Source organism: Trichomycterus rosablanca, chromosome 22, assembly GCF_030014385.1.
Source record: "Trichomycterus rosablanca isolate fTriRos1 chromosome 22, fTriRos1.hap1, whole genome shotgun sequence".
NCBI classification, from domain to species: Eukaryota; Metazoa; Chordata; class Actinopteri; order Siluriformes; family Trichomycteridae; genus Trichomycterus; species Trichomycterus rosablanca.
In genome coordinates this window covers 11167197-11190346 of record NC_086009.1, presented here as the reverse complement: position 1 = coordinate 11190346, position 23150 = coordinate 11167197, and the positions used below count along the sequence as shown (strand labels likewise).

The following is a 23150-nucleotide window of genomic DNA, read 5'->3' as shown; positions in this document are numbered from 1 at the left end:
ATAGTCAATAAGAACTGTCCAAAAATAAAAAATACACATAACGGCTCCCAGAGGTTCCCATAACGGCTCCCAGAGTCACACACTAGCTGTTGGTCGCGAACGAGCTCTTTGAGCCAACTATTTTCTCTGCGGCAATGGCAGACACTCCACATGCAGAAGTAGTGAAATTGAAGAGCCATTTTGGAGCAGAAAGAGCCGGCTTCTCTCGGTGAGCTGAGCCCATGGCTGAGCCAAACGGCTCACCAAAAAGAGCCGAAATTCGCATCACTCTTACACACAGGTGCAAGCAAGGCGCAGGCGGAGCATTTTTCATTTTAGGCTCTGCGACTTTTTTATTTCTCTAATAAGTGCACTATTCGGTCAGATAGCTATTTGTAGTGAAAGAAATACTGTTACGATTTCAAGCATTTTCAAGCACTTTACCCAAAATTCCAGCACTTTTCAAACCTGGAAAATACGACATTAAAATTCAAGCATTTTCAAGGATTTCAAGCACCCGTATGAACCCTGAAGTTTTCTTCAAGTACACAGAATTGTTGAAAAGTGAGTTCAGTAATACCGTATGTGGCTGGAGGCTTCTTCCAGCAAACCAGAAGACTGAATAAGGCCGACTTGCTTCAAAAGAATACCTGTAGCACAAGGGGAGATGATAAATGAAAACAATTATGATGGCCATCTATATTCCAAATAACTGTTTCTTCTCATTATATTTTACCAACAATACAATAAAGTATTAAACAAATAACACATTTCTTTTAAACAAAAATACATTTTTGCATTGCAACCTTTTCCTGCCTCAGGTACAGCCAATTGAGCCTGGTGTATAGCACAACTCAAAAATACCTTCGTATTTTATTCTGCCAACTTGATTTTTTTTGCATTCCCCCAATTTTCCTCCCAATCTAGTCATATCCAATTACCTGATTGACTAACACACGCCCCTTCCGTCATGTGTGCAGTAGCCAACTGAATTTTTTTACCTGAACGAGGCAGGTTCATATGAGTGTATCAGCTCTGCACACAGAGAGCATGGCAGGCACCATCAATCAGCCAGCAGAGATCGTAATTGCATCAGTTATGAGGAATCCCCTCTGACATCTTCCCTGAACAACAAGCCAATCATTGTTCATGTAGGCGACCAGCAGGTAGCAGAACTGAGATTCGAACTGACAAGTTTGAGATGTCAGCTTTGGTGTGCTAGCGTGTTTTATGGCTTTGCCACCTGAGCGCCCATACAACTTTGATTTTAGGCTTTAGGTTAAGATAGTGGAGCTCTGCAGCTTAGCAGGGATATACAATCCTAAGCCAATATAATTTTACATTTACGGCATTTAGTAGACGCTTTTTTTATCCAAAGCAACTTAACGGTTGTGACAGTATACAATCTAAGCAATTGAGGGTTAAGGGCCTTGCTCAAGGGCCCAACAGTGGCAACCTGGCAGTGGTGAGGCTTGAACCAGCAACCTTCTGATTACTGGACCAGTACCTTAACCACTAGGCTACAGCTGCCCTAGGCTACTAAACCACTAGGCGACATAAATGCAAGGTATAATTTAACATACATTACAATTAAGAACAACTCTTTATATAAATATAACATGAAATAGGTAATTAATATTGTTCACATCGTTGCTTCATCCAAAACCTGATAACCTTAAATCATTCAAATTAAAAAGGAATAAACTGCTATATGTTATTTACAACTATAATATAAAGCCAATAATTTCACTAGCATCTGACATTTAAACACAATTAAAAACACACAATAAAACTTACTATGTGAACTACACTGCCCAGGTTGAGTAAGTGGTGTGATCTGCTCCCAACGGTGGGCAGGTCTTTCCCTGCATTGTTGACTCTTAGTGTTTGTTACCAGCTCGGAATACTCTGCCCAATTTTTGCAGCTGGATACCTCACCATTGTCATTTATGTTGCAATGCATTTGGTTGTGCTCCCTCTGTTGTTCTTTTCTTGACAGACAATCCCCTTTGAGGTTGATCTTTTTTTGCCAGGGGACCATATGACACCTAGGCACCCAAAGTGCACCAGGGAGCAAACTGGGATCAGGAGAAGCCAGAAATGCATGGTTGCCACTACATGAGCCCAGATCAGGGAAAACGATGCATCTAAAGTCCCAGCGTGGAACTGAAGGCTGATTTGAAGTAGGACGTGATTTGCTTAAAACATCCATCCACCAGTTTCTGTCTGGCTTATTAGCGGAGTCTACCTCTGAATTGATATGCTCATCCTGAGAAGGCTGGGTTGTTTTTGTCTGGCCTGCAGCTGCTCTGGTATTTCTCGATGTGGTAACTTCTTGTTTATAGTGTCTAAAAAGAAGCACAATAATAGGAATGATTACAAAATTGCCTTAAGTCTAATCTTAAGTCTATGACCTGTAGAAATCTTTAGTAGCTAAAATAACTTTAACATGATATGTTTAATACTGATTAATACTGATATGCCAGAATCCGTTTCCCATTAACAATATGCTTGGCTCGATATAGCTATATACTAGAACCTTGTTCACAAGAAAAATGGACAAGCATGCCACTCAGGTGGTGCAGCGGTAAAGTACGCTAGCACACCAGAGTTGTGTATATACATCGTATCGAATCTCAGCTCTGTCTTCCGACTGGGCTGGGTAGCTGCATAAACATTGGCTGTTGTTAATAGGGTTAGAAGGTAAAAAAGTCGGATCATAGGTCCTCATAACTGGTGCAACTGATGACGCCTGCACAGGGTTGAGGAATAATGCAGATGGGGGCGTGGCCCTCCATACACAGTGCCTGTCAGTGTATGAACTCGACTTGTGCAGATGAAAAATGCAGTCTGTACTGACTGTACGTGCCAGAGGGGGGGGGGATATATTAAAAAAATATATATGTTTAACATAGCAGGGGTTGCCAGTAAACTGTAAGGCAACACAAAAAAATGTGCACCCACATAGAAAAGAGTGAAATGAGTAGAATAAACTGACACTAACTGTGTGGCAGCCATGTCATCAACATCGCTATAAACTTAACCTACCTTTTGTTACAGGTGCTGAATTACTGAACCTTCACTGCATGGCAGCAGTGTTGTTAGTGTCAAAAAGAGATGTTACATGCAATTTGTTTAAAATGTTTATGGTGCAGTTGTATTACAGCCAAAAGTAAAAACATATTTCACAGTACCTGGACTCATACAGTGGGGAAAATAAGTATTTGATCCCCTGCTGATTTTGTAAGTTTACCCCCTTACTTAACAGTCTATCATTTTTATAGTAGGTTTATTTTAACAGAGAGAGACAGAATATCAACAAAAAATACAGAAAAAAAACATTAAATAAAAGTTATAAATTAATTTGTATTTAATTAAGGGAAATAAGCATTTGATCCCCTACCAACCAGCAAGAATTCTGACCCCCACAGACCGGTTATGTGCACAAAAGGCACACAAATTAGTCATGTCCCTGTATAAAAGACTCCTGTCACAGAATCAGTTTCTTCTGTTCAAATCTCTCGACCACCATGGGCAAGACCAAAGAGCTATCAAAGGCCGTCATGGACAAGATTGTAGACCTGCACAAGGCTGGAATGGGCTACAAGACCATCAGCAAGAAGCTTGGTGAGAAAGAGACCACTGTTGGTGCGATAATTCGAAAATGGAAGAAATACAAGATCACAGTCAATCGCCCTCGCTCTGGAGCTCCATGCAAGATCTCACCTCGTGGGGTAAGAATGATTCTGAGAAAGGTGAGGTCAGCCCAGAATTACACGGGAGGAGCTTGTCAATGGCGGTTATGCACCTTAAAATCAATAGAAGAAAAATAATTACGGCGGGGATGTTTTGCTTGTAACGTGGTTTCCGTTGCGTTTCCAGTTCTTCCCAACATGTTGAATGGATGCTAACAACAGAGTTTTGTTATGTGATTTAAAGTTGTATGGCTTAGCATTATTGTGATTCCTAAAGGTAATTTATTTGGGGGAATAGAGGACATTCACTGACTGAATCAAAGTGATTGATAAGAAATAAATATTGTGTATACCTTTACTTTTATGGAGGAGAGAGGATTTTTGTTTGACTTGATTGCTTTTCTCCTGGTTTTGTGTTATTTAGGAAGTTAGGTTAGGCGATTCTGTGCAACATGTAGGAGACACAGACAGGGGAAGCACCCATGCACTGGTGAAGCTCAGACAATGAGGATTTCAAACTGTGCTCCTATCAATTCACATGGTGAATTTAACACCACAAAATGGACAAGCTGCTTTTTTTCAACATGATCAAAAGAGACTTTGCACATTCTGCTGCCGTTTGTTTTACTGAAACTTGGCTTAGTGAATTCGTGCATTACTTTGCCAGGCTTCCGTCTACACCGAGCGGATCGCATAACTGAGCTTTCAGGTAAAATGAAAGGTGGTGCACAAATGTCACAGTGTTACACAAAAACTGCACTATAAATTTAGAAACACTGATTATTAAGTGCAAACCTTTCTATTCACTGCCAAAGTTTTCTTTCTTCATCTTGGTCGGTATTTACATCTCACCCCAGGCACCCCTTGTGGATGACTCAGAGGAAAACCTGGCTGACCAGTTAACCAGTTTGGAGCAGCAACATGTGGACTCACTTTGTATAATCTTTGGGGACTTTAACAGGGCAAAATTAAACCACAAAGTGCCAAAAGTCAACACATCAACTGTCCCACCAGGGGCAATGATACACTGGACCACTGCTACACAGTTATTTAAAGATGCATACCACTCTGTCCCCCATGCAGCTTTGGGACATTCTGATTGCTGTTTGGTTCTTCTTGTTCCATCATACAGGCAGAAACTAAAACCAGCTAAGCCTGTGGTTAAAACAGTAAAGAAATTGACCAGCGAGGCAAAGCAGTAACTATAGGACTGTTTTGACTGTACTAATCGGAGTGTTTTTGAGACTGCAACCAACTCTCTGGATGAACTCACTGACACTAACATCGTACATCAGCTTTTGTTTTGTTTGTTTGTGTGCCTATAAAGACCTTCTGCAAATACAACAACAACAAACCATGGTTTAGCCAGATTAAGGAAACTTTATCAACTGAAGGAAGATGCCTAGTAAAGTGGGGATAGTGCCCTGTACATGCAGGCCTGCAAGACATCACTAAGTACTCCTAAGACCACCCAACTCTGCTGCGACAAATAAAAACCTGGCAGACGACCCTCTTCTACTGCAGACAGTACACATTCACATTTTTGGGACAAAAGTACACATCTTTACATAGATCCTTAACAAGTCACTAGAGCTGTGTGAAGTCCCATCCTGCTTCAAACGCTCCACCATCATCCCAATCACTGAGAAACCCTCCATCACAGGACTGTTGCTCTAACATATGTGGTCATGAAGTCCTTCAAATGACTGGTTATGATACATCTAAAGAACATCACAGGCCCCCTGCTCGACCCTCTGCAGTTTTCCTACCGGGCAAACAGGTCAGTGGATCATGCAGTCAACATGGGACTGCACTACATCCTAGAACATCTGGACAGTCCAAGAACTTAAGCAAAAATCCTCTTTGTGGATTGCACCTAAGCCTTTTAACACTACTATCCCAAAAATCCTCTGCTTCAAACTGTCTCAACTTAGTGTCCCTCGCCATCTGTCAGCGAATCACCAGCTTTCTAACAGGCAGGACACAACAGATAAGGCCCACATGAAATACAGTCATTGGACTAATCCAGGACGGAGGTAAGTCTGCATACAGGCAGGAGATTAAATGGTTGGTGCTCTGGTGCAGTCAGAATAAGCTAAAGCTGAACACACTCAGGGGTTTTTGTATCTGTTGGTCCTGGATTTTGTAAAGTTGCTTTGAGACAATGTCTATTGTAAAAACCGCTATATAAATAAAGTTGACTTGACTTTACTTGACACTCAAGACTGTAAAGATGATAGTGGACTTTAAGAGTAAACCCTTAATGCAATATCCAACAGCACTGTGTCAGCTGTGGAAAACATCAGGTTCTTGGGAGCTACAATCTCCAAAAACCTGAAATATAAGTCCAATACCAACTCCATCCTCAAAATAGCCCAGCAGAGTATGTACTTTTTGTGGCAACTAAGGAAACATGGCCTGCCACAGGAGCTGTTGAAGCAATTCTTGACAGTTCATTGGCACTTTAATCACTGAATCTGTCCTGTGCACATATATGGTTTGGATCAACCATGAAAAAGGACAGATGCAGATGGCAAAAAGTTGTGGAAACAGCAGAGAACATAATTGGTGCTCAACTGCCAACCCTCCAGGACTTGTACACAACAAGGAACCAGGAACCGGCAGAAAAAAATAATATTTAGACTCCTCACACCCTGGACACAAACTTTTTAACCTCCTATTATCTGGCAGGCGCTACAGAGCCCTGCACACAAAATCCAATGGACACAGAATCATTAAACTCATTAATAACCAACCTGTTGTTTACTTGCCACACTGCACTATACATATAACCCATCACCCCCTCTGCACACTCCCACACAGGCCCCTAAGAACACAGACACATATTTAGCTCATATTTGCTGTTATTATTGACTGTTTGCTACTGTTACAGACTGCATGTTTTGCGTCTGCGTTTGCAATTATGTTGAGATATAACCATACAGAATTTTATTGCACTATGCACAATGATAAATAAAATGTCTATTCTATTCTATTTGATGTCTGCAACACACTTTCATCATTTTGGAAACTAATCATTATTCATCATTTTTTGGCATTGCCCTGCACAAACTGACATTTTCCTGGATTCCGAAAATACTTTTACAATTTTATGTATGGTAAATGGTAAAGACCCAAATTATTTGCAATATTGTATTAAGAAATTTTCTTTTTGAACTAAGTGACAAGTATCTAAAAGTGATGAGTCACGACCCATCGTTTCCTGCAAAGACTAAGCTATTTGTGGATTCTTCGTTCATATCCAGTCATGATACCCTTGCCTGTTACAACTGACCTGCTTGTTATGAAATGTTTTACAATGATGTAACTTTAATATTCTACACTTTCATATTGTTTCTCCTATTTTTAGGTGTGTTGGAGGCAGCAAATTCTAAATTGGTTTATATATTTACGAAACACAATTAAGTTGGTCAGCCAAAACATTTAAAGTCAATTCTTTGTACTGTAGACAATAATAAACTACAGATTCTTGTTTTTTACATTTAACAAAATGTCCCAACATTTCTGGAAATTAGGCTTGTATATATTAAACCATAATGCACGTGTGAATATAAACAGCAGTTACCTAGAGTCAAAGCGATTTACCACATATCCCAGTCTCTTTAAATGAGCAAAGACCTATAAAGAGAAAAAGGAATCACGTTTAATATAACCTAATAAGCTTAATAACAGAAGTTACAAACCACAGATTCTTGATTTTATTGCATTTTACAGAATATCTCAACTTTTAAACAGATGTCGTTGAATTTTAAAACCAGAAATTTTAATGGGTAACACAGCAATTGTTCATTTGATGCCTGCAACACATTTCAGAAAAGTTGAAACGGGGCAAATTATGACCAGAAATAGTATGAAATGTGAAAAAATGAAAACACTATTAAATTTATAATTTATAAATATATAATTTTGAATATATAATAAATAAAGCAGAGGTTGTTTTGCTAATGGTTGACAAGGTCTTTAGAAAATTGTATTAGGTATTAGAAAGGCATTACCTTGCTATTAGCCGGCATGGTAGCCTTGTTTAGTTTACTGTTGCTGTAACCTGTCTACTTTTGTAAAAAAATAAGTGTAAAAATAAGGAAATTGCCCAGTTTTAGAGAAGACAAAATACTTGTAGTCCTTTTAGGTATGAAAGTCATTGTCTGTTTTTACGCTTTATCCTGGTCAAGTTTGCATTGGGTACAATTAAATGAGCAAAAGAAAACACCCCACCACTCCATCAAAGGGCATGGGTATGAAATTAAGAAAGTTATTAAAGCTCGTCACATGATAAATGATTTCAGATTATTAAAAAAAGCATGATTTTATACTTTCATTTACATAGAGGCCAAAAATATCCAACATCCATATCACCCTTGTTAAGTAAGTAATTTCCCATCCTTGTTTACTTAAACAACTTTAGCAAATCTTGCAGAATAAAATTCCCACCTTTACCATCAAAGTCAAGTAGTGCCCTTTAAGTGTCTCCATGAACACATGGTCCTGACAACAGAATTCCATAAGAGTAGAAGGGGAAAGATATACTATATGTAAGGCTCTACCTAATTCACGGCCATGAAAATCGTGTCACGGACCGTGGAATGAGCCGTGTCTTGTGAAATGAGCCGTTTCCCGTGAAAAATGCAATTTGCTGTGAAATTTAAGGTGTGTTTAATGTTTTAACATTTTTTATTATTGTAGCATATAAAATATAAGGCACAATATAAGGCGGTCCTAGCAATCAAACAGCATTGTAATTAAGTACAGTGGTGTTAAAAAAAATAGCAGTCACACATCATTAACCTGATAAATCACTGTTTTTAGTAGAAAATACATTTCTACATAGCAAAAAATTTACTTGAAAGTGTAGTAAAGTAGTGAAAACAAAACAAACCCAACAATTAACACATGCATGCTGCTTATTCTGAGTAATCAAAGCATTGATTGAAAGGGGCTTGTTCAAAATAATAGCAGTGAGAAGTTCAATTGGTGACGGCATTCATTCTGCAGAAGAACGGGTGTCAATTTTGGCCCTAATTTAAGAAGATATACTTAACTTGTCATTTTTACATATACAGTTGTACAGTACAATGAAATTCTTTCTTCGCACATCCCAGCTTGTTTGGAAGCTGGGGTCAGAGCGCAGGGTCAGCCATCGTACGGCGCCCCTGAAGCAGACAGGGTTAAGGGCCTTGCTCAAGGACCCAACAGTGGCTGCCTGGATTTGAACCGCCAGTCTTCCGGTTGATAGCCCGAAGCTCTACCCACTAGGCTACCACTGTCCCTATTAAGGTAGGAGGATGGCAAATGTTGCACATGTTCGTCATAGCGCATTTCCTTCTGAAATACTGGGTACAATGGGTTGTTCCAGACATTGTTCTGATGAACAGTGTACTTTGATTAAAAAGTTGATTGTAGAGGGAAAAACATACAGAGAAGTGCAGCAAATTATTGGCTGCTCAGCTAAAATGATCTCAAATGCCTTGAAGTGACAAACAAAACTTGAAAGACGCAGAAGGAAGTGTGGAACTACTGTTCGAATGGATCGAAGAATAGCCAAAATGGCAAAGGTTCAGCCAGTGATCACCTCCAGAAAGATTAAGGAACATCTGAAGTTACCAGTGAGTATAGAAGATGATTAAGTGAAGCCAATTAACCAGCAAGAACTCCTTGCAAACTCCCGTTGTTAGGAAAAAGACCTGTCCTGAATGGGTTAAAATTTGCCAAGGAACATATTGACTGGTCCAAAGAGAAATGGCTCAACATTTTGTGGGGATGAAAGCAAAATTGTTCTTTTTGGGTCTAGTGGCCGTAGACAGTATGTCAGACGACCCCTGAGCACTGAATTCAAGCCAAAGTACACTGTGAAGACAGTAAAGCATGGTGGTACAAAATGATGATATGAGGATGTTTTTCATACCATGGTGTTATGCCTATTTATCACATACAAGGGATCATGGATAAATTTAAATATATCAGAATATTTGAGGAGATCATGTTGCCCTATGTCAAAGAAGACATGTCCTTAAAATGGGTGTTTCAACATGACAATGACCCAAAACATCTTGGTTACAGACAAACAAGATTGAGGTAATAGAGTGGCCAGCCCAATCCCCTGACTTCAATCCCATAGAGAACTTGTGGGCTGACATCTTAGTTCAAAATGCAGCAGCTCGAGTGCTAACTAGAACTAAAAAATTTGATCATATTAGTCCTGTTCTATCATCTCTACACTGGCTGCCAGTTAAATTCCACATTGATTACAAAATACTTTTACTAACCTATAAAGTGCTACATGGTCTGGCTCCACAGTATCTGAGTGAACTTATTAAATCACTACAACCCAGCACGTCCACTTCGTTCACAAGATGCAGGGTTACTTATAGTTCCTAAAATTAAAAAGACCACAGCTGGTGGAAGAGCATTTTCTTACAAAGCTCCACAATTTTGGAATAATCTTCCTGCCTCTATTCGGGATTCGGACACAGTCTCAATGTTTAGGTCTAGACTGAAAACATATTTATTTTCTCAGGCTTTTGATTAGTATAGACAAAGGCGCAGAGCTTGGGGGTTCTTGGTCATAGAAACTTGTGGTGATCAGGGATGTTGGGTTGCTGTCATTCTGCCTCTCTTGTCCGATCACTACGGTTTGGGTAGGAGAGGTGGGCGCTGATGTCCTGTGAAAGCCTTCATGACCTTGTTACCTGCTCGCTCTCCCTTTTAGTTATGCTGTAATAATTAGGGCTGCCGGAGTCTAAAACTCTCTGTAAAACTGTTTAACTCAACTAGCATTGTACATTATTAACTACATTCTTTGTTGTTTTACTCCAAAGGCATTCTGATGGAAACCTGTTTACCCGCCGAGGTTAAGGATTAAAGTCGAGACTGCCGTGACAACTATGCTGCTCCTGCCGGATGTGACGGGTCTGGAGTAATTGCACCAAGAATGACAAGAACTCACTACAGACTTTATTGAAGACTAGAGCGAATAACAACTCTATTATTATTTATTTATCTATTTATTACCAGTTATAACTTTTAGATCATTTAATTCTGTGTTTGTATGCTTTGTGTAAATCGTGTATTTATTTAAAGTATCCTCCAGACCACCCAAAAAGGATGGGCCCTGCTGAGTCTGGTTCCTCTCAAGGTTTCTTCCTGTAATTTTCAGGGAGTTTTTCCTTGCCACAGTCGCCCTCGGCTTGCTCAACAGGGGTTTTTGTATCTGTTGGTCCTGGATTTTGTAAAGTTGCTTTGAGACAATGTCTATTGTAAAAAGCGCTATATAAATAAAGTTGACTTGACATCTGAAGTGCGTTTTTTTTTTTTTAGGCAAAACCCAAAAATGCAGAAGAACTGTGGAATGTGATCTAATCATCCTGGACTGGAATATCTGTTCAGAGGTGCCAGAAGTTGGTCGACTCAATGCAACACAGATCTCGGAAACAATTGTTATGCCACTAAATATTAGTTCAGTAAAGTGAAACCTTAAACAATTTCAGTTTATACATACATTTTTTGAGTTTTCAAAGAAAAATGCTGGCACTGCTATTTTTTTTGAACAGCCTAATATTCATTTTTCTTTAACTTTCTGTAAAGGATTAACACAAACTGGCTAAATTTTTTTAATGTTTTGAATTAGAATTGAAAGTGTAGTATTTTCAGTGCATTTGCATGTATGGAAATAAAAGTTATTATAATGATTTTGTGCTTTATTCACTTTTTTTAAATCACTGCTATTTTTTTGAACACTACTGTAAGTAGTCTCAATGACTGAAAATAAACAGAATTACAGTCACGTTTGGTCAAAGATAATGTGGCATCAGTTTTATGACTCAAAACCTAGTGGTGTGTTTAATTTAAAGCTGTTCTGTAATGTTAAGTAGTCTAAAATTTGTTCAGTTATGTGAAAAACTACAATAAAAATGTAGAGAGTTTTTAGTAACAGTCATTACTTCTTAATGTGGTGCAGCAGTTAAGAGGTCAATTACTTTTTTACAACGGTTACATAAATTACATTTTCTTTTACAATATGTCTTGTGCTTTATTTGTTTTCATTTTAGCACATCATGTTTTATTAAATAATTTAACTGTATATAGCACGGGTGTCAAACTCATTTTCACCGAGGGCATTATGGTGGCCCTCAAAGGGCCGATTGTAACATATCTTGCTGTGATTGCAGTCTGCCTTTTAAGTCTTGGACAATTTGTTGTTTTTCTTGGAGACTAAATTCTGTGTTTGGTGTCAAAATTTCAAATTTATTCTGTATATTTATAATGTATATTTACATTTATATTGTACTCCTTTACCACAGACACGGACGTATAACACGAGAGACGTACCGTTTTTTCTTCTTGAAACACAAACTTGTATTCACTTTCCCATATTTCATTAAATTACCTCCTTCTGCCTCAGTTTTTTCTTCATGTACATTTTGAGATTATTTGTAAATATTTCTCAACATCATCTAGTGGCAGGATGCGATCACTTTGCATGTTACAAAATCGGCATGCATTGTGGGAGATGCAGTTAAAGTACGATTTTACAGTGTATTTTAAGACAATTGTTTTAAAGAGATTTTTCCCCCTTTCTCAGCTAGACAGACAGACAGACAACTCGCTCCAAAATACAGTAAGGTCGGTAAAACTACAAAATACAAACAATAAAAACACTAAAAAAACTTAATACAGTACATGCACATAGCTGTAGTCCTGTGTTACATCTAGTACAATATGAAATTTTGTACAATAGTACAAACGTACAATAGCACTAACGAGTTAGCATTTTGTGTAAAAAAAAATTGCTATAGTAACGGTAACAACCGTATTTAATTATGGAATTACGGTAAATTCGTAACATACTCGCTAAACATTTACAAACAACTGACAATATAAATGTCTACTACCTCCAGGCGATGATTCTGTATTGGCTTGCAAGAGAATTAACTTCTATTTATTATTTTTTACACTACTGACATTACCCCGCTTTCTTTTGCCACTAAAACGTAAAAGTGACATGGCTTCTTAGCAAAGGTCAAAGTTAGTTGCCATGACAATGTCAACGGTTGCTGCTTAAAGGTGCAGGTGTCCCATAAGTGCGTCTCTGAACCATCACAACAATCATACGTCTTTTAAGCTCTCGTGGGCCACATAAAATGACGTGGCGGGCCGGATTTGGCCCGTGGGCCTTGAGTTTGACACCCCTGGTATATAGTGTTTGTTAGGAGACATACTTTTACATACATTGCTGCAAACACTACTGTCTAAATATCCGTAAACTTTCAAGTGACTGCTGTTTAAAACTTATTTTGTTTAGAGATCTCCTCATAGAAATTTTGAGAGGGCTTGCTTGCTTAGGAGTTGGCAAGTAAAGTGGCACTTTGCATCAAACATTTCAAGCTATCTTGTGTTGTCCATTTAGGAGCAATACTCATGTAATTGTGCTGCCAGCTCACTAAGGTGTGTAGACTTTAGCACTAAAAAAAATTATCAGTTTAAAAAAAAAAGTAATACATTATTTTGTTTGCACAGGTAAAAAGTGAGAAAAAGTGAAAATTTCAAAAATTTTTACAAGGACATGGGTAAACATATAAACATGTAAACATACTCCACCAAGTAATGAGTGAGCCCATAAAAAACTGCTTGTTGCTTTTTCTAAATCATTCACAATGTGTGATTTTGCCTTTTGGTTTAATAAGCTTTATTACATGTGCTTTGCTGTTTGTAATTTCAGTAAACAGTAGGCTCATGTACTGTATATTGTCGTTCTGTTGAATTCTGTAAATAGAAGTACAGTAACTACTGTAGTGGTTAAGGTACTAGACTAGAGATCATGCCCCACCACCAAGTTGCGACTGTAGGGTCACTGAACAAGACCCCTTACCCTTAATTGCTCAAACTGTACCCAGCTACAATTGTCAGCTGCTTTTGAAAAAAATGTCTGCCAAATGCCATAAAAGTAAATGTAACCTAAAGGAATACCCACTGAGGGCACTAAACCACTAAAATTGCCCATGTTTTAAAGCCAGTACCTGTATATTTAAAAATGTTATCTCACCAAAAAATACATTTAACATAAAAATACTTCCAAATGGTTATTTTCAAAAAAATATGCAAGATTTCTCCTATGTGTGCTCTGTCAATGTAACTGAAACTATCAAAGCAGTCTGAAACACAATCAAGCTACTATAATAAACATGTGGCTTCATAACTGGAAAATGTATTTTAAAAATGCTCAAAACAAATGGGTTATTTTCAAGGTATACACAGAGTATTTAAGGCTTTGTGTTGAGTATCTTGCAGGGGAGTGGTCAACAAAACTACGTACATTAATAAGTAACTAAACCAAAAAAAAATTGTGATTAGTAACCATGGCTCATATACAGTGTATCACAAAAGTGAGTACACCCCTCACATTTCTGCAGATATTTAAGTATATCTTTTCATGGGACAACACTGACAAAATGACACTTTGACACAATGAAAAGTAGTCTGTGTGCAGCTTATATAACAGTGTAAATTTATTCTTCCCTCAAAATAACTCAATATACAGCCATTAATGTCTAAACCACCGGCAACAAAAGTGAGTACACCCCTTAGTGAAAGTTCCTGAAGTGTCAATATTTTGTGTGGCCACCATTATTTCCCAGAACTGCCTTAACTCTCCTGGGCATGGAGTTTACCAGAGCTTCACAGGTTGCCACTGGAATGCTTTTCCACTCCTCCATGACGACATCACGGAGCTGGCGGATATTCGAGACTTTGCGCTCCTCCACCTTCCGCTTGAGGATGCCCCAAAGATGTTCTATTGGGTTTAGGTCTGGAGACATGCTTGGCCAGTCCATCACCTTTACCCTCAGCCTCTTCAATAAAGCAGTGGTCGTCTTAGAGGTGTGTTTGGGGTCATTATCATGCTGGAACACTGACCTGCGACCCAGTTTCCGGAGGGAAGGGATCATGCTCTGCTCAGTATTTCACAGTACATATTGGAGATCATGTGTCCCTCAATGAAATGTAACTCCCCAACACCTGCTGCACTCATGCAGCCCCAGACCATGGCATTCCCACCACCATGCTTGACTGTAGGCATGACACACTTATCTTTGTACTCCTCACCTGATTGCCGCCACACATGCTTGAGACCATCTGAACCAAACAAATTAATCTTGGTCTCATCAGACCATAGGACATGGTTCCAGTAATCCATGTCCTTTGTTGACATGTCTTCAGCAAACTGTTTGCGGGCTTTCTTGTGTAGAGACTTCAGAAGAGGCTTCCTTCTGGGGTGACAGCCATGCAGACCAATTTGATGTAGTGTGCGGCGTATGGTCTGAGCACTGACAGGCTGACCCCCCACCTTTTCAATCTCTGCAGCAATGCTGACAGCACTCCTGCGCCTATCTGTCAAAGACAGCAGGTGGATGTGACGCTGAGCACGTGCACTCAGCTTCTTTGGACGACCAACGCGAGGTCTGTTCTGAGTGGACCCTGCTCTTTTAAAACGCTGGATGATCTTGGCCACTGTGCTGCAGCTCAGTTTCAGGGTGTTGGCAATCTTCTTGTAGCCTTGGCCATCTTCATGTAGCGCAACAATTCGTCTTTTAAGATCCTCAGAGAGTTCTTTGCCATGAGGTGCCATGTTGGAACTTTCAGTGACCAGTATGAGAGAGTGTGAGAGCTGTACTACTAAATTGAACACACCTGCTCCCTATGCACACCTGAGACCTAGTAACACTAACAAATCACATGACATTTTGCAGGGAAAATGACAAGCAGTGCTCAATTTGGACATTTAGGGGTGTAGTCTCTTAGGGGTGTACTCACTTTTGTTGCCGGTGGTTTAGACATTAATGGCTGTGTATTGAGTTATTTTGAGGGAAGAATAAATTTACACTGTTATATAAGCTGCACACAGACTACTTTTCATTGTGTCAAAGTGTCATTTTGTCAGTGTTGTCCCATGAAAAGATATACTTAAATATCTGCAGAAATGTGAGGGGTGTACTCACTTTTGTGATACACTGTACATGACTCTTGCATAGTGGTAGGTTAAATTTAAACTCACTTGGTAATGATGTAAAGTCACTGTTTCGTCAGTAAGAAAGTTTTCATAGCCCTCCTGAATTGACAGAGGAAAATCCTTGTAGAAAACTTGCAAGCAACCCTGCAACATTTAATGTGGAACAATAAGTAAATGACACAATGGGATGATTAAAAGCAACTTGTCATATGATGGGAATTAACAGATCAAAGATTTTCTTTTATCTCACACTGTTACTTGTGTAAATAACAGTTTAAGTTTTTGCCACATTACCATATGATTTAAACAGTGTATGATATCTTTAAACGATTAAGGGAATTTGGAGGAATTTAAGTGCATAAAGGGCAAGGGTACAAGCCAAGGCTGAACACAATATCTAATCCCTCAGGGAGCACTGCATCAAGAGTCATCATGCATCAATAGCTAATATAACCTCATGTCCAAGGAATTATTTTGGCAAATCTTTGTCAAGCACTACAATATGGAGTTGCATTCACAAGTGCCACGTAGAACTTTACTATGCAAAAAGAAGCCTTATGTTAACCATGTTCAAAAGGATGGACCATCACACATTGGAAACATGTATTGTGGTAAGATGAATTAGTATTTCAGATATTTTTAGGAAGAAATGGATGCTGTATGCTCCGAGCTGTCATGGTATGGGGTTGTGTCAGTGCCCCTGGCAAACGTAATTTACACTTCTGTGATGGAAGCATTAATGCAGAAAATACATTTACCAGGGATGTCCATTTCCTTAGCTAGATCACATGCTGCACACATTATGCAAAGTCATGGCTCTGAAGAAGAGAGTATGGGTAATTAATTGGCTTGCCTGCAGTTCTAACCTGTCCTCAAAAGAGAGTGTGTGGACAATTTCGAAAATTTTAAAACAAAAAATGGAATGTTGGAATTTCTACAGTGTCAAAAACATTGGTGGAGCATGCAAAGCATAAAGCACACATATACTGCTTTTAACTCAGAAAGAACTGCACTGATTGACACAAAAACCTCAGAGACACATAGCATAGGAGGTTCCTAGGCTATGTCAAAAAATACGGTGTAACTGCAAGTCAAGTCAACTTTATTTATATAGCGCTTTTTACAATAGACATTGTCTCAAAGCAACTTTACAAAATCCAGGACCAACAGAAAAAAAAAACAAAAAAAAAAACTGCAGTGCTAGATGGTGCTATAACATGCAAGATAATGGCACGCAAACAATGATTGTCTGATTGACATGAAATTTGGCAGTGATTGTGTTATATCCTCCTTCAGATTTTATGCTCCTGACATCATATCTAAAAAAAAAAAAAACATGGCCGCCACTGACCAATCAGGTTGCAGGAAGTATTTGACCACTGCACAGACCAAACTGTAAGTCATCCAGACATGAGGCTTTGTCAACAGGTACCCCCCAGGTACCCTGTAAGACATAGAGATAGAATTATGTTCAGGAATGGTCCTATACTCAAGTAATGGGTCATATTGGGCTAATTTGTGCTTGGACCCTGGAAATCACCGCTTGCCGTATTTTCTGATTATAATTTGTTGCCTGATACAGATACTGTGTACCTTTGCAGAGGCAAAATGTGACACCTGCTGGTTTTATAAGATATGTTACTTTTATTCTATTAGTATTAATTAATTATTTATTTTATTAATTAATACTATTGTTTTTAAAGGCAATGTAAACATTTTCTATTCCGTGACTCCTCAGCCTGCCAGGCTTCTTGCATGTTTAGAAGCTGGAGGTCAGCAGAGTGCAGAGGGAACAAAAGCAAATGCAAATTGGGTGCAAAGAGGGAAAAAAAACCAACTACTTGCCATTTTTGCACTTCCTTTTTGTCACACATCAAGGTCCTGGGCTACCCCCCAGATTTTACCTCAGTTTTTAAACTAAACTGTGACTAAAATTACTAAATGGTTTTAGTTAGACAACGTGCACTTAGAAATGTATCTGTAATTATTTCCCTTGCAACTAAGGCTTTATATGAAAGTTATCTTCTGTTAAGTATTTTGTTTTCTGAGCACCATCAATAAGGTTAATAAAACTGTCTCAAATATACATGTACTTCATTTCCAGAAAAGTTGGGGCATTTTATACATTGACAACAAGTAAAAAATATTTATTTATTTATTTTAAATATTTATTTTAAATATGTTTTCACTGATGAACTTTTTTGTATTTTGTAAACAGAAACACATTTAGAATTTGATGCCAAAAAGTTGGGACAAAAGCAAAATAAGAGTGAAATGTCATAGAATATTGAAGTTACAGCATTTCACAATATGTAAGTGAATTGGTAACAGGTGAAAGAATCATGATTGGATGTAAAAGAAGGATCCACCAAAAGATCAGTTTTTACAAGCAATGGGTTGTGTCTCTTTACTTTGTGCCAAACCGCAAGAGAGAATTGGCAATCAAGTAAAAAGAACATTTTCCAATGCAAGTTGGCAAATAATGCAATTTTGCAAATTTCACCATCTACTGTTTAATATACTGTAAAAAGATTCAGAGAATCTGGATATCTTTGTCCTTGTAGGGCAAAGCTGGAAACCACTGTTGAAATTGCATGACCTTTGAGCTCACAGACAGAATTGTATGAGCAACTGTCATGCTACTGTGACAATTAAAGCCACATGGGCTCAGGAGTATTTCAGACAACCATTGTCACTTAGCAGAGTCCACCGTTGCATCAGGAAACACAACCTGAAACTTTGTTACACAAAAAGAAAGCTGTACATCAATTCTATGAAGAAACTCATCTCAGGTGGCCTAAAACACAGTGAAAATGTGTACTGTGGTAAGATGAGTCCACAATTTAGCTGGTTTTCTGAAATTTAGTTCTCTGTGCCAAAGCTAAAAAGGACCATCCAGACTTATAAGCGAAAGTTGCAAATCCAACAACTGTCAAGGTATAGTGGTAAATGAGTTTTGGATCGAGAGTTTGGAGAGGACATGCTCAACTGGAGCTCCTGAAGTTATACAATTTAAATAGTTTTAAATGGGATAAAGCAGAATAAAAAATTAATTAATTATAAAACAAGGTAGGAGGACAACAACATAAAAGAACAAAATAAGAAAATTGGAGGACAAACATTTGTAATAATCATCGGATAAACCACACCAAAGGAAAAGGACTATCCTAAAGACAAAGTGCAAAAGGGACTTCAATTCAGACAAACTTTTTCAAGGATTACTACAATTTCAAACCCAATAAGGACAAACGGACTAAAAAGCAGTTATAAAGTGCAGAGGTAAGAACCTGCTAGATAAATTATTTTTAGTCAAATAAGCAAACATCTGGGATAAATAAATCAGCATGGACATGGCATCTACTGGAAAACTACTTTCTCTTGCCATCAACTATCCAAAAGAACTAAAAAGTGCACAGGCAAAGAAAACATACAAGCAGAACTATCTGAAAGACAATCCTGAAGTTCTAACAGCAGATTGGACACTAACAGGAGAAAATGTGACCATCACCAGTCTTCAGTTCTACACAGAGCTACCCAATACATGGCACAGAGTTCTATGCACACATTACAAACACCATAAAAAACAAGGTCTGACCAATGGAAGACAAATTGTAGTGAAAGAAAAGGACAGTGAAATTGGATTTCTGAGCATTAATGTACTCCACAGTGGCATAATACAATTTCAAGGGAATGAAGCCAGTCTCAGCACTGTACAAGAGGACTTTTACACATTAAAAGCAACAGTGGAGGGGTGAACAGCGATGAGGGGGCTGTTAACACCTCCAGCAGAAGGGCCATCAGCAAGAAAAGGGCAGACAACCAGCCATCAGATGAGGTGGAATTAACAATGAGGAGCCATACATCCAACAAAAGACTGATTGACTGCACCTTCGACCAGACACAAGAGGAGGGGTGCGAAAAGGAACCCCATCAAACAACAAGCTGCACAATACACACCAAAGAACTGTCCCAGCTCAGACAGTGTCTGTCACTACAGGAAGTGGAATTGGTGGAAATGAGAGAAGAAGTTAAGGAGCTCAAACAAGACAGAGAAACTCTATGGAGGGAATTACGGACACTAAAAGACAAATTACAAAAACAAGAGGAAAACCTGATGTACTTGACAGAAAAACCACAGGACATCAGTTCCAGCCAGGAAACTATAGAAAATACAGCGATGGAACCCCTCACACCGGAACCACATTCTGCACAGCCAGAAATTCAAAATTTAAAATCACAGCCTTCCGAATCACAGAGCCACCAACTAGAACCTTCCAGAACACAAGCACAGCAACCCATACCACAACGTCAAGCACAGACAACTTCAGCCACACCCGGACAATCAGACAAAACACCAAACAAAAACATCAAGGCCGATATAGTGGTTCTAATTGACTCAAATGGAAAATTTCTAAATGAGGATAAACTCTTTCCTGGTAAAAAAGTTGCGAAAGTCTGGTGCCCAGGAACCAACAACGCACATAAAATACTTACACAGTGTATCCTGGATGAACCGAGCCACATCATCATTCACACAGGCACCAATGACTTAAGAACTCGGCAAGAGAGGGTAGCTGAGTCTATCAAGAGAGCACACACAGTACCAGCCACCACTACCCGACGCATCTGCAGCACTACCAGCAACAGCACAGCTGCCCCTCCACAAGAGCTGCCCCTGCACAACGAAAAAATACCAACAACAGGCAAGCAGGACCCAGCCACACTACTCAACAGACTGGCATCACCCAACAGCCAGAGAAGCTGAGCTACGCGGGAGCAGTAAAAAACCCAACAAGCGACAATGCTACAGAACTGGGAGAAATTAAGCAGCTGCTAACCCTCATCAGCACCAAACTGCTGGGTTAACACAGCTCCAAAAAAATCCTACCTACCTACTCCCACTCACTTTTGTATATAAAAAGTACAAATTCTATTTAGCTTTATCCCTAACTTTAAAACTAATTTAATTGTAAACTTTGTACAACCAAGAGAATGAGACCACTGTCTATCTCTATGTGGAACATTCAGGGCATTGAATCTTCACTGTTTGGATGTAAAAGTGAAACTCCAGAATTCAAAGAACACACAAAAGACACGGACATCCTAATCCTCCAAGAAACATGGTGTCGATCCACCATCCACTGCCCGACAGACTACAACGAAATCATTATTCCCTCAACTAAACTTTCTTCAGTTAAAAGAGGAAGAGAATCCGGCGGGATTATAATCTGGATTAAATCAGAAATATCAACGAAGATAGTACATTTAAAATCTGGAAAATACCATACATGGCTTAAAATCAGCAAGGACATACTAAACACATCAAAAGACATTTTCCTCTGTGGAGCATACATTCACCCCAGTGACTCCCCGTACTACGATGAGGAGATATTCACCCAGCTACACAACGAGATCTGCAGCTTTCAGGCCCAGGGAAACATGCTGATATGCAGAGACCTAAATGCACGCACCGGCTCTCTTCCAGACTTCAACACAGAGCAAGGGAACAACTATATATTTGGACACCAGTATCCTCGGAACACTACAAACCTTCCTCACCACAACTCCGACCAGCACATCAACAAGAATGGAAAAGCCCTACTACAGCTCTGTCAAAGCCTGGGTCTGTACATCGTAAATGGTAGGTTACGGGGGGACACGTTGGGTAGGCACACTTTTTGTTCACCTCTTGGCAACAGCACCGTAGACTATACAATTACAGACCTAGATCCTTCATATATCGATGCATTTACGGTAAAACCACTCACACCTATATCCGACCACAGTCAAATTACGGTATTTATCAAAAAGTCAAAAACTAATTTTACTATACAAGCACAGCCCAGTAGGTTGTACAGCGTTAAAGCGTACAGATGGGCCCAAAACAGCACGGAAAATTTCCAAAAGGCAATCAGCAGCACTAAAATACAAACATTACTAAATACTTTTCTTGACGCAGTAAAACATCTTAATAAAATTTTCATTGAAACCGCCCAAATTTGCCAGCTTAAACAAAAAAGAAATAAACCAAATAAACCAAAACAATTAAAAGATGAAAAGTGGTTTGACATAGAATGCCAAAATATTAGAAAAAAAACTAAGGACCCTTTCCAATCAAAAGCACAGGGACCCAAAAAAATGTCGATTTACGCCTCCAATATTGTAATATATTAAAATCATATAAAAGCATACTCAAAACCAAAAAAGCACTATATACTAGGGGTGGGTTTATAAAATCGATTTTTCGATTTTAATCGATCTTTATTTGAACGATCCGATATCGATTCATATAAATGCAAGATCGATTTTTTAAATACGCCCCTTTTTACGGTGCACACGGAAATCTATTACTATTGTTACCCCCTTTAATTTCGCGTGACCAGCCACTGTTTTTTCATGCAACGAGATCTGACCTGCACATCAGTTTAGCATGGCAGAAGCTCAAGTTATGACCACTACACAACTTTTTGCACTGATTTTCGCTCGGCTCTGGATTCGGGAGGAACTCGGTGTTCGCTCTGCGATCAAAACTCGGCTCTCAATCAATGTGAGAAACAGCGAGGGGAAACACAGGGGAGAGGTTGGAAACAGGTGGTGGAGCGCAATATAGTTTCTATCAGAATACATCAGCACACGCGAGATCGTTCTCTACAAAACAAAATATTTATTAACCTCCAACTCACTACAGAACGATCCATGCTGCTCGTGTTGCCAAATCCACTCAGATTCATTTATTTCATCAGCGCACAAACTTTGATTGCTCGCTACTTGTTGATGTGCATGTTTGGACGTGGTATCATTAAACCTTTCATCACTTCTCACGTGTGTTTTCGTGACAAAACGTAGTTTTGGAGACCAGAGAAGCTCGCCTGTGATTCCCCCTGGTGATGGATGGTGTAGTGTAAAACTCCCCATCGCCGATCAGTCGTGTAGTGTGAACATTACAGTGACCACGTGTTAATCAGAGTGTCGTGTAGTGTAAACTTGGCATAAGCTGTACAACAGCCAGGTGTATGTTTACATTACATTTACAATGTTGTAGCATGTCAGACAAATGGAAGAAAACAGTAACATTCATTTTTTATTATTATTTCATTTGTCTGACATGCTACAACATTGTAAATGTAATGTAAACATACACCTGGCTGTTGAATGTTACTGTTTTATGTTTTGGATTAATTATTTATGTAAACAAAATACACAAATATTTTTAATAATGAGTGTTCTTTGTACAATTATCACATTCGTTCTCTGAACATCTGCACATATGTAAACAAAACCTGTTAATGTAACTCAAATATGCCTAAATGTGTTGAATCGAAAATCGAATCGAAAATCGAAAATCGAAGATCGAATCGAATCGGGACCTGGTGAATCGGAATCGAATCGATCCAGGAAATTGGTGGCGATACCCAGCCCTACTATATACACACAGTTAAAAGAGGAAGAGAATC

At 38.9% G+C, this 23150-nt stretch overlaps 1 protein-coding gene across 2 annotated transcripts in view; it reads right to left on the bottom strand.

Annotated features, from left to right (window-relative positions):
• Window positions 1–23150, bottom strand: part of tsen54 (TSEN54 tRNA splicing endonuclease subunit) — a 42393-nt gene that overhangs the window by 7729 nt on the left and 11514 nt on the right. The window contains exons 5-8 of one of the 2 annotated variants that reach the window (XM_063019009.1): window positions 15742–15840; window positions 7261–7313; window positions 1777–2327; window positions 560–629 (exon numbers count right to left, since the gene is read on the bottom strand). In XM_063019009.1, the coding sequence (XP_062875079.1) occupies window positions 560–629; window positions 1777–2327; window positions 7261–7313; window positions 15742–15840 (773 nt within the window). The remainder of the gene's footprint in view (window positions 1–559; window positions 630–1776; window positions 2328–7260; window positions 7314–15741; window positions 15841–23150) is intronic. The other variant, XM_063019010.1, reaches the window with a different exon arrangement.